We start from the raw sequence: 19,450 nt of genomic DNA, 5'->3' as shown, positions 1-19,450 counted from the left end.
TATATTTGAGGTAGATGTTAACCATTGTTAACACTAACATAATTTAATTCAAGAACCTAAAGGTAAATCTAGGATAGCAGTTCGGTGGAGTATGTAAATATTTTTAGAATTATCAAGTAGATTTATCGTAAGGTGGTTATGATTTAATAGTTATGATTTAATGATTCTCCATGTATTAAACCATGTAGTAATTGTATCTAAGCTCCGTTGAAAGTAATGAGACGCTCAAACAATTTTTATGGACTGACAAAATTACAGTATCATCTGCGAAAGTTGGAATTTGAGTATGCTCATTTTCTGGGAGGTCAGCGATATATAGTAAGTATAAAAATGGACCAAGTACACTTCCTTGAGGAACTCCGGATTCTATTGAATGTAGCTGAGAAAGAACACCTTAGTATTTTATTTGAAAAGATCGGTTTGAAAAATGTGATTTTTGCATTGAAAAAATAAAGTGAGGCAAAAATAGAAGTAAAGTAAGCTAAAAAATTTGGTGACGGGTATGCTTCATCAGGCAGCGGCGCGACTCGGAGTTGCCGATTTTCGTTGACGTGTACTGTTTTGTACTTCATCTTGGTGACTTGTTTTTGTCACCAATACTGCCTTAAATTAAATCCAGATAATTCGTATTAAATAAAAAAAACTAACACATTTAAAACTAATGCTTTATCTGTGACTGTTTTTGAGTTGTTTTCCAACAATTAAAGTCTTAATCATTGTGTCTCGTTGACATTGTCACATACATATTTGAGTTTTGCTATTTCAGATGCATAATTGTTAACTGTTCACTAACTGGGTATTTTTGGTCAAATTTAAACAAGTCATTTGGACTTTTTATCGAATAATTTAAGATTGCTCATAAATATTATATTTTGCGCAATCGAGCAATATTTTTTAGTGCCAATGATTTTGGGTGATTGTTCTTAATGTGTCATGCTGCTGAGGATTTCCTTACTTAGAATAATGCAGTTAGATTGCTTAGTAAAACAATCCAGAACTGGAAAAGTGCAGTTACCTGAAAAAAGAACAAAATACGTGGAGGTAAGAAGTAAAAGAGCAACTGAAGTCTAAGCAGCATTAGAGCAAACTTTTTTCCTTTTATACTCTATAGAGCAGTCGCCTCACTTGTTAACAAATTTTTAGGAATCGTATTAGCTAGAGATCAGTCTGTATGACAACTACACATCATAGCTTAAGAAGTGACACCTTGTGTGTCAAAAGACACAACTTTACTGGAGCCAAAAACTGCCTCTAAAATGTTAAAATATATCTTAAAAATTTGTCTAAAAAGTCTATACTATAAAAAATTTATCTTACTTTTGGTTGATTAGTGTTATTGAACGTGTTTTCATAGTAGCAATGCAAATTTAACAAAAGTTTGTAAAACTCTGGCAGTTCTATTTGGAGCAAACTGAGTCCAAAGAAGAGGTCCTAACTAACAGCCATGGACTTATTTCTTCCAGTGGGTTTTAAATCGGCCGTTTTGCCGATGACAAGTGGGTCACACTCAACATGTTGGATAATAAGCATCTAACAAAACAAAACTTTTAAAAACTATGGCATATTCATATGTCCGATTGTAGACCTTTTGGCACTGGAACATCAATAAGTACATAGTCACGGGTGTCCATCATCACCTGAACTCAAGGACTGCGTAAATGGAATGGCGTTTCCGCCAAGTCAACAGAATGGAAGATGGGAGACAAGTTAATTGTAAGGAAAGTGGACAGAACTCGCACCATCACAGAATCTGAGCAGAAATCCCTACTGCGATGTATTTCAGCACCAAACGAGGTATACTTGGCTACTTGGAGACCATTCTCACTAGTGACTTGTCTCTTGTGATACATGGCCCTCTCCTGAAAGAACTGGATGTTTGTTTGCCCCAAAATGTAAGACTCACCTGATGACACATCCTGAAGCCTTAGCCAAGTTAGGCATCCCCAATGGATATGGATGTATGCACCGAGGAGTCACCTTCATCGTTACAAGGAATTGAACCTCTTCCACAGACAGAAATGGACATTGATCCTACACCATTTCTACCACCTATGAGTAAAGAGGTAAATCTTGGAACTGGAGAATGGTACTTTCATTAGCATGAACTCCAAAAAGATCAAAAGATTGCTGAACAAAATCCAAAATTGAGCATTACCAAGAAAAAATTAATTAAAATGTTTTTTTTTCCATTTAAAATTTACCAATTACTTTAAAAAAAGTTTGGATGAAGATCCTCTTTTGTTAAACTGTAGTATTTGTGCTTTACATTCCTACTTGTATTATTAGTTTAAAGGTCAAGTTTTGATTAAGTTTATCAGTATGTTATAGAAATACTCTTTAATTAACACATGGAGTTTATATTTTAGTTTTCCTTTGATTAAAGTTAACTTCTTTTTCTTTGCTTGTCCTGTCCTGCAAATCTACCTTATGTGTCACCTTCAAGTAGTTGGGTTTACTCTATACTCATTACTCCTAATAACTCATCTGTTCTTTCCTCGTCGATCGTCAAAAGAATGGCCCAGAAGCATCTCCATATGTAAATCTATCTCCTCAATGCGTTTGTGTTTGAACAAATTCTCCTCTCAGCGTATTATATAGGTTCCATTCCATTTCAAGTGATGATTTTCAATAAACCAAAGCAATTTTATACTTTTCCAATAAACCTTTTTTCTTTATGTTCTTAAATTTCACTTTTAGTGGTTTTTTTGTTTTGCCTATGTATTCTCTATTACAAGAACGTGTTATACTGTAAACACAATTTTTTCAGTTCAGTGTGTCATTTTTTGGTTTAGTTTTTTGAGACTTTGCCTAAGAGTGTTTTGTGTTTTAAAAGCAATTCTAGTACTGTATTTCCTGCCTACTTTTCTAATTTTTTCCAATAATCTCAGCACATAACGGGTTGACATGTATGGAATTTTTCTTCGTTTTCGTTTTCTGACTTGTGGGCAGGGAGGAAGGGGTTTTTTAATGATTTGTTTTGCATTTATTTATAACAGACTGAGATTATCCATTTTTATAAGATCTGATTCAATATTTTTTATTTCTTCTTTCAACCCACCTTTGAATCAAGATCTTTGTTCTGTCAGACAAAGTACAAGTTGATGCATGGTAAATACAAGTAACATATCTAGTTTTTATCATTCCAATGGCGATAAAAACTATTAACAATTAAAATTTTAATTTAAGTAGTTTACATGAAATTAGACGAAAAATAGAGAACAAAATTAGATTATGTGTAGGACAACTGGTTTGGCCAACATCACACATAATTGCAAACCAGGTAAAAAAATGTTTGCACCTTCAGTACATTTCATCAACGACCGCTACATACCATATGTGCCGACCTGTGCGAGGCGATACAGATTGTCTATCTCGTATGGTGTCGACTGCTCACTGTGTTGTAGAGAACAGTGATAGTAGATCACTGCGCCCAGTGGACTCCCAATGTGGGTCAGCTGTCATGTTGGCAGATTCCATATTGGAAGAAGTCTACTCCGCAAAATTCCTTGGAATACTCCTCGATCGAGGGTTGACATGGAATAACCACATTGACCATGTGTGTACCAAACTGTCCTCAGGAATATATGTTTTGAGGTCCTTGGCCCGGTATTGCCCCAGTCAGGTATTGATTGCGGCATATTATGGGCTAATTCACTCCCACCTTTCCTATGGGGTGGTGTTGTGGGGAGCCTGTGCAGGCAACAATTTCCTGAGGGTGTTCAAATTACAAAAAAAAGCGATTCGTATTATCGCAAAGTTGAATTTCAGAGAGTCGTGCAGGACAGCATTCAAAAATTTGAAACTGTTGACTTTGCCCAGTCTCTACATTTTAGAAACATCTTTGTTCTGTTTGTCTAAATGTGCCCTTACCAGGGGACGTGACATACACGGGTATGAGACTAGAGGCAGAGATAACTACCGAACTGGAAGACACAGAACGGTAGTTTATAAGCACTTGCCTTCGCAGGCAGGTGTTCACTTCATCAACAGATTGCCAAATTCTATGAAAAACACCCAAAGCGTCAAAAGCTCGTCTTAAGCGTTTTCTGGTGTCAAAGGCATTCTACAGCGTTGACGAGTTTCTGGCGTTTAACTGGGAGACCGCCCAATTCGATAACTGACTCCAGCGCTGTAAGTGGGTTGAAATTGGCGAAGGATGAATGAGACTGGAATGTATGAAAATTATGTCAGTTTGAATGTGGTAGTTGTGTGGTATGAGAGTTTAAAAGTTAGAAATAATTATGACGTTTGCCATACAATGTGAAGAAATTGTTGCGAGCAATTAAAGATTTTATTTGGTTTGAGATCATAAGAGAGGTGAAGGGCGAGATTGGATTCTCCTAGCGTTGTACTTCTCCTCCAACCGCTTGGTCCCCAAGGCTTGATTTGAACCAATACGAAGTAGCCAAGTGCTGTGCTACTAAAACTTGAAACAGTCGCACACCAGCTAAACGAATCAGGGATCGTCGCACAGTACCTAGTTCTACAGCATATAGTAGCACACCACCTAAATTCATGATTATTTTGCTTTATGTGGTATGGGATTAGCTGCTACAACATTTGGTGCTATGAAACTGCACTCCACTTGTCTATCACTCCTAGAATCCGATTCATAATCATAAACCAGTACCATCGTTTGATACACTCATTCCATACTAAAACGTTTCAAATGACCATACAACATAAATCAATATATTGTCACAATGGTTAAACATTATTGCTGTCCATGAACACAACTGCAGTGAACAATAATAGAGCTAACACTTTTATAAAGGAACACAGGAAGGTGCTGAAGTCTATTGGAAAATGCCAAAACTATGTGAATGGTGATCACTAGAGGCGCAAAATTACGGTGAACAAAACTGAACAAACATTTTAAACAAAATATTATGGCAGTGGCACAATTTTGTAGTGTTGCTATAAATGTAATATTAGATCAGAAACTGTTGGTTAACGAAACACTGTTATATATGTCATTATTAACAGTTGTTACATTAAATCAGTGACATAGGCAGTCTTTAAAAAAAATATGGTTGCCTGTAAAGTCGGTTTTACGGGCGAAGATTTTACGTGACAACGTCTTTTTCTCGGTAGAATATTTATTGATATGAATATTATTAAATTGCACAATAGGAACAAGGAATTGAATGAAAATAAGAATTGCACAAATTTTAACTATAGAAATATATTTTGTTTACTAAAACATTGTACATAATTTGAAATTAATTAAAATTTGTTATTGTAAATGGTAAAGTTGAATAAAACATTTACTAAAATTGGAATTTGAAATTCTTGCTAAACACAGTTAAATTCTAACTCCGCGCGTGGTGATTGGTCGGTTTAGTTCGTTTGTTTGGTCGCACTGTTATGACAGGTTAGGTTATAATTTGTTATTTTAAATGTTTGACTAGCAATACACGCTGTTTCTTCTCAATCGACTGAATTACGATTGATTGCAGAGTGATTTAAACTAATAATTTACTTAACACTATCAACATTTGTCAATAGTATGACATAACCTATAAACTCAGTTTCGCAACTTTTGTGTCAATCTAACAATTAATCAATCAATCATAGTTTACGATAATGAAATATCAGTGTACAATTATTTACCTTTATTGTTGTAGTTGTTGTAAATGACGAATCTAAGCACTCCACATTTTCACGAATAAACATAGTTATCTGCTTTATCCCGTGCGGCGGACCCACAGTTATCTGCTTTATCCCGTGCAGCGGACCCACTGGACGGGCATCGTAACGTTACCGGGCGTTACACTTTTTCATGAGTGACTCCGAGCCGCAACCTAATTTAAGACGTTGTCACGTCAAAAAAACTATGTTGAATCTGAAAAATATTTTCTTTTTCATTATGAAAACAATTATTAAAACTTTTTATTTTACTTGATTACATGACAAAATCAGAATAGTTCTAATAATTATGTCATATCAAATGAAACCTGACTAACATGTGACACCATTAGTAATAATTCTTCAAGAAACATTTTCATTTTTGGCTGGTTTATACCAGTCCAGTAGATTTACACTGAATACAACAAAAACTGACATCTCTCAGAACATCGACAAGTGATCACAGTAAAATCATGTGTCAATATAACATTGTACCTAGTTAGATAGGTTCAGTTCACTGTGGAGGATTGTGGTCAAAGATTTATTCGTATTAAATGGAGACAGACATTCTTTGCCGGCCAGCTTCTACTTCAAGATGACCATTTAATCAATATCAATAAACTAACCTCACTCACCAGGAGGGATCACTTTTGGCTGGTTTATACCTTCCGGTTGAACCCACAGTGAGTACAGCAAAAACTTACATGAGTCACTTAAATCTGGGCAACCTTATGCATGTCCAGGAGCAGCTCATCACTAACCGCAAATGTCAAGATTCTGGGGCACAAGAGTAATTGGATAGGTCTAGTTCACCGAGGGAGATGACTGATGGAGTTGGTGGGGTTTGTTCCCTGGGAGTCAAAGGTTCTTGCCATCTTAGACACAAGGGTGTGCCACCCGTGCCTGCTTTTACTGGAGATGCAGGTTCAGATCTGGCTTCTCCTTCTTTCTAGGAGACATGACTTGAGATTAGTGCCCTAAACTTTTCCTCATGAATCTCGACATGAGGCCCCTTCTCCCAACCTTACCCATCCAAAATATCCTGTCACTCTGGAAGCAGCTCCAAGGTCCTTTTAGGACTAGGTGTAATTTTCTAAGCTTCTTGTTGTAAGAGAATAAAATAAACCTCACCTAAGACTTGATTAATCTGAGGAAGATAGAAAAATGTAACAAAATAAATGAGTATTTGATGTGTCTTGTTCAGTTTATATAAAGCATTCCACAATAGCATATATATATATACACAGCATCAGAGGGAAGTGTTCTAACGTTGATGACAGCTGCACAACTCACAATCATATTCCAAGGTGTATTTCTATGCAGTTCTTACCGTTAACAGCTTTAAAAATACCCATCAAATGTAATAAGTGTGAAATTTCAACACTTTCTATTTTAGTTATCCAGTTTAATCATCTCAATTGATGATAGTTCTCCACAACTAAAAATATCTCAAAATAATTGTGTTGGTGTTTTTTGACAGTCTAAAATGAATAGCAATTCTTAAAATATAAAAAAAAAACATTGTTCCAAAACAAAATCTTCCAGACATCTATAACCAAACTGAATCCATTGCATGCCAACTTTGCTGCATATATGAGTAACAACCATTTAAGCTTCACTCAAGGCACACTATTCTATTAAAAGATATTTCTTTTTATATATTCCTATAAACTATAACTATTGTTTCTCTTCATGTTGCTAAGAATAAAAATGACACAATTTTCTTCCTATGTATGTAATTTCTTTGAACCCTTTTGATAGTTCACAAAACTTGTATTTTCAGACTTTATACAGGAAAAAATTAGTCTGACATGCCAAAACTTGAGTCAACCCAAGTCTAAAAAAGTTTATGTAACTCCCCGCATTTCAATGTACAGTCTGTACAACTATGGTAACACGCCATCTCATTAATCTGAGTATCTGACTACATCTCATTACAGTGTTAAGTGGTCAACTGCTACAAGCTAGATGGCGTAATTGAATTTTATCTTATTCCACTTATAAATTGTTGAATTATCGATACAAAAGTAAAGTATTTCCTTTGTCAATAGATCTTCAAGTCAGGATCTATAACTCCAGACCTTTTTGCAGGCTGCAACCATGCTGAAAAAAAACTATGAAATTAATATTTTTTGTCTCTATACACTAATATTTCGTATTATTTTGCAGAGATTGAAACATTACATCCAAATTCAGTACTTTTCTCAAGATTTGGTTACCAAAATAAAGATTTTTTTTACTTTTTTAACAGATTTTTATTCTTTTTAAAGATTTTTTACTTTTTAAAAGATTTTTAAGATCTGTTTAACAGATAATATTAAAGCTTCAAAGATTAGTGTATAGTTTGGTTATGATCATGGTAATATACGTATAATTTGTTTTTATTTCAGGGTTTTGTAGTAAATTGAGTAAAAAGAAAGAAGTTAGCTGAAATTTCTTCATATTCTATAAAAAGCAGAAACTTTATTTTCCTTATATAAATCAATTTGGTTCTCTGGTATCACATTTTCAAGACATCAAAGTTGCTACAAGTATATACTAAAAATTACAATTTGAAAACATAATTAATCATTTATTCTGTTAGAATAAAAATGTTTTTCTTTTGAAACTATTACACTTATTGTGTTTGTACTGGTACTATAACACAAATATTACTGCTTTCATCACGCTTGTGACAATAAAAAAAAGGATTACATTAATAAATAACACTGACGTACCAAAGTGTGCATTTCGCTTAGAATATGTCTTATGTGTAAGGGCAGAGAGGGCTTCTTAGCCCTAACTTCGCCTGGTAAAATAAGACATCTTTTACTCCTAGCCCAGAGTATTTCACTTGACATTGCATAAGAGAATCACTTAAGATTTGTTTTCCAAATTGTTGTACTCAATACAAATTTTAATGGGTTTTCCACAATTATACATCACAGATAACAAATTAACAGTTACTGAAACCAGTACGTAATAAAGTTGTGAAAACGACAAAGCAGAAACCGTCTCCTTCTCTATGGTTTGTTATCGTAACTGAAAACTTAATCACCATATATCTTTTCTAATTTTGATAGATATGCAACTAATATCTGTTGTCTAAAATGCCCTTCAGTTAGGCACAAAACAATCAAGGGTGTCGAAAGACCTCTTAATACTTCAGAAATGAAAACATCAACTCTGCTTATAATTTCTTACAAAGTTTTTTGATTATACAAGGCTCACTGACATATTAAAAGCAGCTGACACTATTTAGTGTTACCGGATGGGTCTGTCTTTTCTTAAGAAATATCATACAAAAATATTATATGAAAATGACTATAAACATGTCATCTGTATTTGTTCAGAAAACTACTGTAGACAAGTCACGAGATGACCTCTAGCCCAGAACATGGTGCAGCTGTATATTGGAGTGGTGTCACCTTATTTTGCAGGCACTTAAGTCAATTATGTCTGCAAAATTAGTGCACACGATTATAGCTAGTCTCAACAGAGGTGATTAGCGACTAGAATTTGCCGGCATGTCAACAGACCAGGGGTCCTCTCGTGACTCGCCTACAAACTCGCATGATTTTATATTTACATATTGAGAAAGATGAAAACGTGCTTGTAATCAATAAATTATAAAGCGAATGATATTTCAAAATTTCTTCTTCATTATTACAAGACTTCTCAACTGAAAATATTACTCTTTGAGCGTGCAGTCCCTGCAAAGGCACAGTTGGACCTTCGAGACCTGGTTGGCAGACGCCTCATTCTCACCATCTTCAAAGTATACAAAATGCAGTCTGCTGGTTTAGAATTGATGGGGAAATAAACAGATGGCCAATAAAAGTAAACAATTTTGTAAACCAAGTAAAATTTTATACATTTATCATTATATAAGACCCGTATTACTTAACTTGTTAGCTATACATCTTTATTTACTTACTTCAAACTAGCGACATATACAATTCCTCAGGTATCCAATTCTACGATCAATCTTATAAATGGTTAAAAAACATGTATATGACTGTAGAATTGTGGCGTGAGAAATAAAGCACAGGGCAAAGGTTTTACAAGTTTATTTGGTCTTTCACTGAGTTTGCCAAGCAGCTACTGGACATGAGTAACAGATCTCTAGTGTGGTAAGTGAACTATACCTTGAGAGACAATGCTCTCACCATGCACTGATAAAAACATTTACTGACTCATCATACGAAAATAAAATGTAACTTCCCAAGCTTTTAAGGGTCAACACAAAGACAAATTCATTTACAATACCGATGTATAAATTTATAAAACCATTAACATTATTTTACAAAATTCTAAAAAATCTGCATCAAGTGAAATATCCTTTTTTTTTGTGAAAACAAAATTTAATATTTACAGCTTTTTTAACATGTTGATGTTGATCCAGTTAACTATTCGGAAACTGCGACAAAACTACTAACGGAACGTTGAGCACACCACACGCACTGGCACACAAACGTACAAATCAGGACTGATCCAAATACACATAATTATATATTACCATAAGAATAAATGGAAAAGAAACCCAAACATTGTTAACCTACGACAGTAAGTCCTAGACGAGCTTACACTGTTTGTCATCCCCTCAGCGCTACGAGTAACCCGACGAACAAAGACAACCAAAGCCTCACACACACTACAGTCTTTCCAAACAATAGCGAGAAAATTATGGCATTAGTCTAGCCTTAGCCGCTAAATAAGTCAATTAAAGAACTAATTTCAATTTATATAATAGGACACAGGCATTGTAACATATAGAAATTAAAAGCTAAAGACAAATTTACGTGATATAAGCAATTAATGCACATATTTAATTAAGTATGACATTGATTAATATATAGTAACAAAAATTTATACATACATTAAAAATGCACCAATACTAAATAGATAATAATTAAACTAGCTCTGTTTGGAAGATTTTCTCCATAAACACATTTTAAAATAAAATTTAGCCTTCCATTCAGTACTGAACAAGAATTGTGCTAGGTTTTAAATAACATGAGAACGAGAGCTTACCGACATAAAAAACTGCAGAGGAATATCAGAAAACAGAACCAAATTGAGACGTTTTACAATTTGTTTATAAGTTTCACCCTTAATTAATCAGATATTTACACTAAAAGTGCAAGTGTTTTGAACAGAACTCTCGTTGGCGAGGAAGACATAAAGGATACACAAGTGGGAACTTGTACAGGAAATTCCTAGCGTTAAATCTATACGTACAGTAAAATTTACATTTACTGGTATGCGTTGTCGTTATTTACACAAAAATCATATTACCCCCACAACAAGGTGTAACAACTAAACTGAACACACCCAGATACTGGATAACCTCAAGAGAGTTACTGGTAAAAACACATACAAAATATATGTAAAGAATGTTAACAAAGCTGTTAACGATAGAGCTGCGATTAAACGTCATAATTAGTTACCCCTAGCGTTACACAATAACGCTACAGAGTTGTAATCGCTGAATCAATGTGAGTTATCAATACTACTACTGAGCAAATAAACAGTCAATAGAGAGTTACTATTTACGGCATTACCTCATAACTATTAATTGATAAAGTACACTTTTTATTGTAGACTCAGGGCAGGAGGTAAGATAAGTGATTGATCATCACACATAATCCGTAAACTTACCGAGGGAGCTTTCCTGAACAGGATCAAATTCGACACTTCAAGAGAGTAGGTTTCCATTAACATTAAAAATACCACACTCACTTATACGTTGTTATCTATTTAATTCATTTTCATTGATCACCTGATATAGTCTAAAAAAGAAAGTAACTTAGATTTGAAATTTTTTTCACAACAGAAACATTCTGAGTAGCAAATCCAACACACAGACAGACAACTAGTTCTGTAAGGTACTGAAATCCAAGAAGGTACTGAAATCCAACACACAGACAGACAACTAGTTCTGTAAGGTACTGAAATCCAACACACAGACAGACAACTAGTTCTGTAAGGTACTGAAATCCAACACACAGACAGACAACTAGTTCTGTAAGGTACTGAAATCCAACACACAGACAGACAACTAGTTCTGTAAGGTACTGAAATCCAACACACAGACAGACAACTAGTTCTGTAAGGTACTGAAATCCAACACACAGACAGACAACTAGTTCTGTAAGGTACTGAAATCCAACACACAGACAGACAACTAGTTCTGTAAGGTACTGAAATCCAACACACAGACAGACAACTAGTTCTGTAAGGTACTGAAATCCAACACACAGACAGACAACTAGTTCTGTAAGGTACTGAAAAGAGAAATTCCAAGAATTAGTTGCCGTTACTATTTATCGTATGTAAAATTCTAACTAAAAATGTATACCAATCAATTCGAGCTGAATACGGCTCTTTTTAGTGATTTACTTTGTTGAGTTTAAATGTTGAAAGTTTGAAAGAATGAATAATTTATAATGTTGACCTCCTTAATGTCATAAGAGCTATGGGAAGTTTGTGATTTATACAACTTCCCACACTATTAAAATAAATTCTGAGGAGGATTCTAGTCTGGAAATGTGGTCAGAAATTATTCTCCTCAGAGCAGACAAGAGAAGAATTATCATTTACCACTAGCACTAGGCATAACTTATTACAGTATTTTATAGGTTAACTGTTTTAGCATAAGTTAAAAACACATTATCTTTTCCCAACAACAAATGTGTTTCCTAAATCACACCAGTAAATCTCTAAAAGATCGAGTATCCGATAGCACAAAATTCGTGAACTCAGGTTCACTACAAAGATCATTGTGGGTTGACGAGAAGAAATATCGTGGATTTGATCTAAAATAAGAAAAGAATCCTTATTGTATGTGTTATTTCGTTGTAATCATGGATTAATTAGGAGGAAGGAATTCCACTCAGGTACTCAATTTTACTTCTTTTGTTGTTTTTTAAGTAAGTGACAGATTTGTTGTCAAAGACAAGATTTTACTTCCTTCAGTTAGAGTAATATTAAAAGGTTATCAAAATTTAGCAATAGAAATTATACAAGTGATGCACAAATTATTCTTATATTGTCTTTATTTCTGATTATCTCTTCTTAAGTCTAGCACAATTTTTGTACAATAAAGATTGGACACTTATTTCATCTTAATATTACTCGCTAAGAAAACCCACATGAAAATTTGATTCAAGTGAAAGCATTGCCATATTAAAAATTACCTAGAATTTAATTATGCATTTTAATTCAACAGATTTTGCGGATGTATTTTCACTATGATTCATCTATTATGCATGTACTTTGATTATTGTATAATTTCTGGGTCTCTGTTGAAAATTGAGTTAATTGTCTGACTAATTTATTTAGCAATTAAAAAAAAGATAATATTTTTCTTGGTGTCATTTGGGAAGGGTGCAGTACAATGTGTGTGAGGCATTCTGCATTTTGTTTTAACTCTTGTGAACTTCCTACACTCTCGTCTGCTCTGAGGAAGTAGTGAATTATTAGCAGTGAGACTAATTGGTTTCCCTTCAATTCGTCTTATTCGTAGCCTCTAATTAATTACTCATCATCCCCGAAAAACGACCCAAATCTAAGTTATAATAAATACAAAAAGTAACAGCTGTAATCTTAATGGTAACGGTAAACACATTTTAATATTTTCAACTTCAACGTGCCTTACATTATACATTACCAAAAACCTTACAACAAACAATACATGCTGTTTAAATGAACAGACTAAAAATGTCCACTGGTACAGTAAATTAGAAGTACGGTAAAAATTAACGGCTAAAAGTTATAATATCACTGTATCTTATCAGATTATATATAGAGTTTACATTCCACTGGTTTGTTTAGACTGCTATAAAACTAAGGGAACAAATCAACAATAAACAACACTAACGTACACTAGAAACATGATTTGCGACGTACATGCAAATATCGTATCATAGATTTAGCATACGAATATCATAATATTGTGCAATCTTGTCATATACTCAAATAATATTATGTAATCGGATAAGTACAAACATTGATTAAAAATATCAAAACTCGAAACGAACACCCTCCTGAAAATATTTATTTATTAAAGAGAAAACACAAAACTAACATTATTACAACCGAAATTAAAACTATTTCCGAGGATACATCCATGATATTCTATTTTCAAATTGACATTCCTATAAAACTTTAAAACCAAGAGATTAATGTAATATTTGTTGTCAATTACTTTAAAATGTTTTAAATAATTTTCTTTAATCCCTTAAGATAATTATTATTTTTTAATCTTGTTGGCTACTAGGCAGCAATTAATTGATCAAATATAATACTTCGTAGGATTAGTGCCATTTCGCCTATTGAAATTAAATTCCTAGAAATCAAATCTACGGCAGTGTGTTTAAACAACATGAGCATTGGTCCCTGGAAACTTATAACCAGATATTAATTGAGTGGGTGTTCATACTCAAAATACTACCAATAGAACCTATTTAAAATATATAGAAAAATAATAGCCAACATTTCCCTCGATTTAAAAAAACCAAGCTTTTCCTATGATTTGTGGTTAGAATATTATTTACAGTTACTTCCTGTCGAATGTTAATCTCGTCGCGATCCTTACAGAAAATTTTCCAGGCCCTAGTTAATTCTTTACGATAACAATAAAACAGTGAAAGCTTATACGACTTACTGGCGGAACAAACCAAGCCTAGTATTATTCACGACAAATAATTTAACTACAAAAATTAAACTAAAATGATCAAGAGTAATAAAGAAATAATTGATTTATGACCGCGTCGGGACGACTTCCCTCATGCACCAATGTTGTACCCTAGAAGAAGACCCTGCTATACAGGGCGTTGTATATGGATCGGCATTGAGACATCCATCATCTCATCAGAAGGGGCAGAGTTCATGTGGTGGTTCTCGAAGGGGTTGCACAGCGCAGTCGAGAACGAGTAATTCTTGCGTGGTGATCTCGCTCGAGTGTATGGAACGAAATCCGAGCCGGTCCACTGATCTGCCACCGGATTAGTTTGCAATGCGGAAGGTGCTATGTAGGTGAATCCCTGCAAAAACAATCAGTTCTTAGTACATCAACAAACATTTACAAAGATTATATGGGTTTGCATTGGAATCTGCATGTAAGTAATTTGCCAAAACCAATCTAGCTACTAACACATTAAAACTTTATTTCTACGAAGACATCAAAAAGTTTCTAACTAACAGTTAGTCGAGTCATTGACACTCATCATTTATTTTTGGGCTGAAAGAGGAGTCAACACAAGAAAAAAATCTGGATATAAGTAAATTATGAATGGATATCTTTATATATGTAACATCATTACTAATTGATATATTAAGAACCATTAGTACTATTATTAAATTAATATTCTTTAGTGGCAACAGTTTTTAGAAACTTGACAAACTGGTACTAAAATCAAAAGCCTAAGGTCAATATGTAAATACCACTAATCAATCAGGTACATCACTCACATGGTACAAAAACTTTACACAACGAAAAAAATGAAATTGCAAGGGGAATCAAGTCAAATTTATTTTTAAAAACTTAAAATGAATTAGTTTTAGATAAGGATCAGAAAGAAACAAGAATATTTTTTAGGTTCATGCAATAATGAACTGCTTCTTATTCTTGTTGAATTTTTAATTCGCAATTTATTTTCTTATTTAGGTCCATAATGTTATTGAGACTGATATTTCCATCATCCATACATACTAAATGTTATAGGAATATTTGTTACTCCTTGCTCTATGTCTCAACCTGTACCTGGAAAATTAGATTAGCACTCGCACTCAGCATGGACTCGTCAGGGCTGTCCACCGGTGTCTGTCTTGTGAACTTGGTGTCAAACTGGGAGACGTCATCAGCACTCTTCAATTTGATCTTAAAGGGGCATTCAAGCTCCTTGTTGATGACGGCTGTCCAATTTGTACTACTGAAGAAATTGTGTCTGCGGATCGCTTCACCGTCCTCTGGTCCATAGCCCAACCTCTGGCTCGGTGTTCTCTGTAAGAAACAGTTCATTACAGGCTACTCTCATAGACCTCAGAAGAGAGTATACTCCACAGTCTGTATTTTACACATCCATTCTTAAATGAGTATATTGGATTCATACAGTGTAACTTTGATACTAGTTTAGATAGCCATTTATCAGGAAATGTAAATAATTACTGTTTATTACAGGGAAAAGTTTCATATAATGTGGATTCTCAACCAAAGGATTACCATCTCAACTGCGTTAACCAGCTTAAATCCACTGTAGAGAGACAAATTCTATCCTTCTACCACTACAAAACACTGAATACTAGTATAAGAAGTTTCATATAATGTGGATTCTCAACCAAAGGATTACCATCTCAACTGCGTTAACCAGCTTAAATCCACTGTAGAGAGACAAATTCTATCCTTCTACCACCACAAAACACTGAATACTAGTATAAGAAATTTAATATAATGTGTTCTATCCTCACACAATCTCCCAAATAAGACCTACAAAGAGCAGGACTATTTGCTACTAATTTCACTCCTCTATCTTAATTTTTTACAGTTTATAAAATTCTACATACATTGTTCCAGGTATTTTTTAAATTTTTAAGTTAATGGAGAAACATATACCTCCATTACTGTATACCAATTAATAAAAAGACAAATGTTCAAGTATGTCCTTCTTGATGTACAAGTAAATTAAAGTTTTGACAGAACTGGTGATGTCAGAATTTAAAATGAAAATGAAACTTTTATGTAACTGGACATTCCCACCTATGGAGAAAAATGAAGTAATTTCAACATAAACATTTCAAAGCCATGAGCTGAACAAGACATTCGGACTGTAACTGCAACACAGTCCTAGGAGAACCTATGTTTATCTACAAGTACTTGAGACTGATCATGCCGACGAAGATTAGGGAAACACCTTGATCTGGTAACTCAGAGCTGCTGGCAATCCTCTTATAGATTGGCGTGGTTTCTGACTATCAGTAAATAGCATTCAGTCTTATAGCAAGAAATTAAGGAGTCTATCCTACCTCTTGCCTCTCAGCCTCAGGGGTACCCTTGCTCAGTGAAGATACACTCACAGATCAGACTGTTCTGGGAATGACGTGTTGTAGGCACAGGGTATAATCAAGGCAAGGATAGACTTCATTGTACAGACTTGCAACTCTTTGATGGTAAGATCTCTAGCACTCCCTGAGTTTGTGAGGCTATAAGAGTCCAATCAGCCTAAGTTCTGTAACCTAACTGATTAGCTCATCATTTGGAAAGTGGCATTTACCTTGCTAAAATACTATTGAGTGTTTACCATTTCCAGATCTAACCGATAGTCATACAAAATACACACAGCACTGTCCTACTGAGACCCTCATTCTAGGAGCTATCTCAGATTATAATGCTCTGCAAATTTGTCTTCCAAACTGCAAGGCTTTGGATACAACCCACCTTCAAGGAAAAAGAAATATAAGCCTACTAAAGTTGAGATCCATAGCCAAGAACAACCTTTTGAAATTCGTCTTGAGCCAAGGCAATCATTAAGGCTACTGGAATTGTACAGGACTATCTTGTGTTCAATAGGTCGAAGAAGCAGTCAGGCTAGTGGTGATCATCAATACTGTTTTAAGCTGATCGTTCTGTGATGGATTCACTGCTGCAAGTGATGAGTGGTTTCAAGGACTTGAGTGTCATCAAGCTTGACAAGAACGCTGACCTGTATATGGTATCTCAGCTGGAATCTAACACGTAAGAACTAATACCATCTTTCTGCCCGATAATGGTGGGCACATTTACCCAAGACCAAGTAGGCCATGATCATGTTGAGATTGAAAACAATGTGAAATATCTCTGAGTGAGTTTAAAACTGTGTTCATATTTTGTTAACAGACTTCCTAAGGAGACAAGCAAATGGAGAAAATCATCACCAAACCCAACTGATGACAAACTTTGTCAGACCTGTGATAAGCAAGTAGTTGCTCCTCATGTCTATTACCCACTCCATTCTCACAGTGGGCACAGTACGGCACAGTGATCATAAAACAGTATTGATGATCACCACTAGTCTGACTGCTTCTATTATTTCATGGGGTAATAGCTGTGGTTCTCAAAAGGTTTTCATATGGCAAAAGAGAGCCCTAAGGGTAATAAAAAAATGTCCCAGAAAGAGAGTCCTGTGAGCCTCTTTTTAAAGAACTACAGATAATGACTCTACCTAGCCTATACATTTATTGTTGCTTGGTTGATGTTAAAGAAAATTTACAAACACTCAGGGTTAGACAAGAAGTTCACAGATATCCTACTAGGAAAAACCATATGATAGAAATGTTACCAATGAAATTAGAAAAAACTAGAAGTAGTCACTGTATTACGAAATTAAAGATGTTCAATAAACTGCCTCAAGAGGCATGGCATGTAACATTAAAAAGATTTAAGGCAGTTTTAGAACATTGGCTCAAAGATAAAGCGTTTTACTCTGTACAAAGTTATTTGGCCTGTGATATTAGTACCTTAAGATTTTAAAATTAGTGTAGTACCCCCTGTTTATTTATTTAATTGTTAATAATTTATCTATTACAATTTATCCTTTTGTAAATTTTTCTGTTATATCGTTGTTAAATTTTTAAATTTTAGCTAAATTAGAGCTAAGCCTGGTTGATGTAAGAATGTAATAATTGTTACCTGTAACATTGACTAAGCCCGCTAGACAAGTTTGTTAATGTACACAATATATAATAGTGGGATTTAAGCTTTAGCATAGAATGACTTTGTCGATTGCATATTTTATGTTTAAAGACAATAAACTTTCTCATTTCTCACTAAATAATTAATGTTTACTGAACAATAAACTAACCCTCGTGATTGCAGGGCTCATCCGTCAATTTTATTGCTTTCCGGAGAACATGGATTTGCAAGGAAAACGGGATGCTACTATAATGTAGTCTTTTTTACTGGAGAGACTCACACTTACCAATACCCTATTCTAATGGTGCATCAAAATTTTCCCACTCATGAACAAATTTTTCAGAAACAAGCCTTAAGAAAAACAATTTTTTATGATCTCATATTATAAAAGTTGATGTGGGAAAATTAAGCCTTTATGGTAATACAAACCAATTTCACAAATCTGAAGTTCCATTAACACGTTCACAATGACGGCTAATTTCCGCGCTATTGTATATGCTGTCAAATTTTTCAATAATAACGGTAAAAAACGCAATAAGTTTATTTACTTTAAACGTCTAAGTATAACGAGAAAAGAATGTAGGCTTCGCAATTTTTAACTTAAATAATGATTTTAATACATATTTTCATTCCATGCACTCCAAGGAGTACCTAAACAATTATGCAATTGTGTGTCCCTACAGGGTACACGATAGTCAGGTATTTATTTAAGTGTTATCAAATTTAACAAACTTCCAAGACAGGCATACAGTAAAAACACAAAAAGAAAATTCAAAGTAACATGTATCTTATTGGGTGCATGATCCACTTTACGAAAGCTCGGTGTGTACCCAATCAGGTACATGACTGCAGTTGTAAAAGATCGTGTGTATTCAATGGGGTACTTGTCATTGTGAACGTGTTTAGTAATTAATACAGCAGAATGTATAATCTTCAAACTATTTTTACTGTTTTTCTAAAAATAATCAATGAAATTATGATATATAAATAAACTTTTAATACTACCACACTCAGATGATGATTATTATTATTATTATTAGTAGTAGTAGTAGTAGTAGTAGTAGTAGTAGTAGTAGTAGTAGTAGTAGTAGTAAATATAAGTCCCTAAGTTTATAAACACTCAAACCTTGTTCAGTCAGTATTGGAATATTCTACATCACTAGTGGTAAAATA

General features: G+C 34.2%; 1 protein-coding gene and 1 long non-coding RNA gene across 4 annotated transcripts in view; one reads left to right on the top strand and one right to left on the bottom strand.

Annotated features, from left to right (window-relative positions):
* Window positions 1-9,540: 9,540 nt before the first annotated feature.
* LOC124367655 lies at window positions 9,541-13,156 on the top strand. Its single transcript, XR_006922918.1, has 2 exons — window positions 9,541-11,495; window positions 11,892-13,156. It is a non-coding gene; the product is annotated as an uncharacterized LOC124367655 (long non-coding RNA).
* A 57-nt stretch (window positions 13,157-13,213) lies between these two features.
* Window positions 13,214-19,450, bottom strand: part of LOC124367654 (ribosomal protein S6 kinase beta-2-like) — a 59,889-nt gene continuing 53,652 nt past the window's right edge. For all 3 annotated transcript variants that reach the window (XM_046824650.1, XM_046824651.1, XM_046824652.1), the window contains 2 exons: window positions 15,374-15,613; window positions 13,214-14,654 (listed from right to left, as the gene is read on the bottom strand). In XM_046824650.1, coding sequence (XP_046680606.1) covers window positions 14,433-14,654; window positions 15,374-15,613 — 462 coding nt within the window. In that variant the 3' untranslated portion in view covers window positions 13,214-14,432. The remainder of the gene's footprint in view (window positions 14,655-15,373; window positions 15,614-19,450) is intronic.

This window comes from Homalodisca vitripennis, chromosome 8 (genome assembly GCF_021130785.1).
Source record: "Homalodisca vitripennis isolate AUS2020 chromosome 8, UT_GWSS_2.1, whole genome shotgun sequence".
Taxonomy (NCBI): domain Eukaryota; kingdom Metazoa; phylum Arthropoda; class Insecta; order Hemiptera; family Cicadellidae; genus Homalodisca; species Homalodisca vitripennis.
Note: the sequence above shows the minus strand (reverse complement) of the source record. Positions and strands in the feature narration are given on the sequence as shown.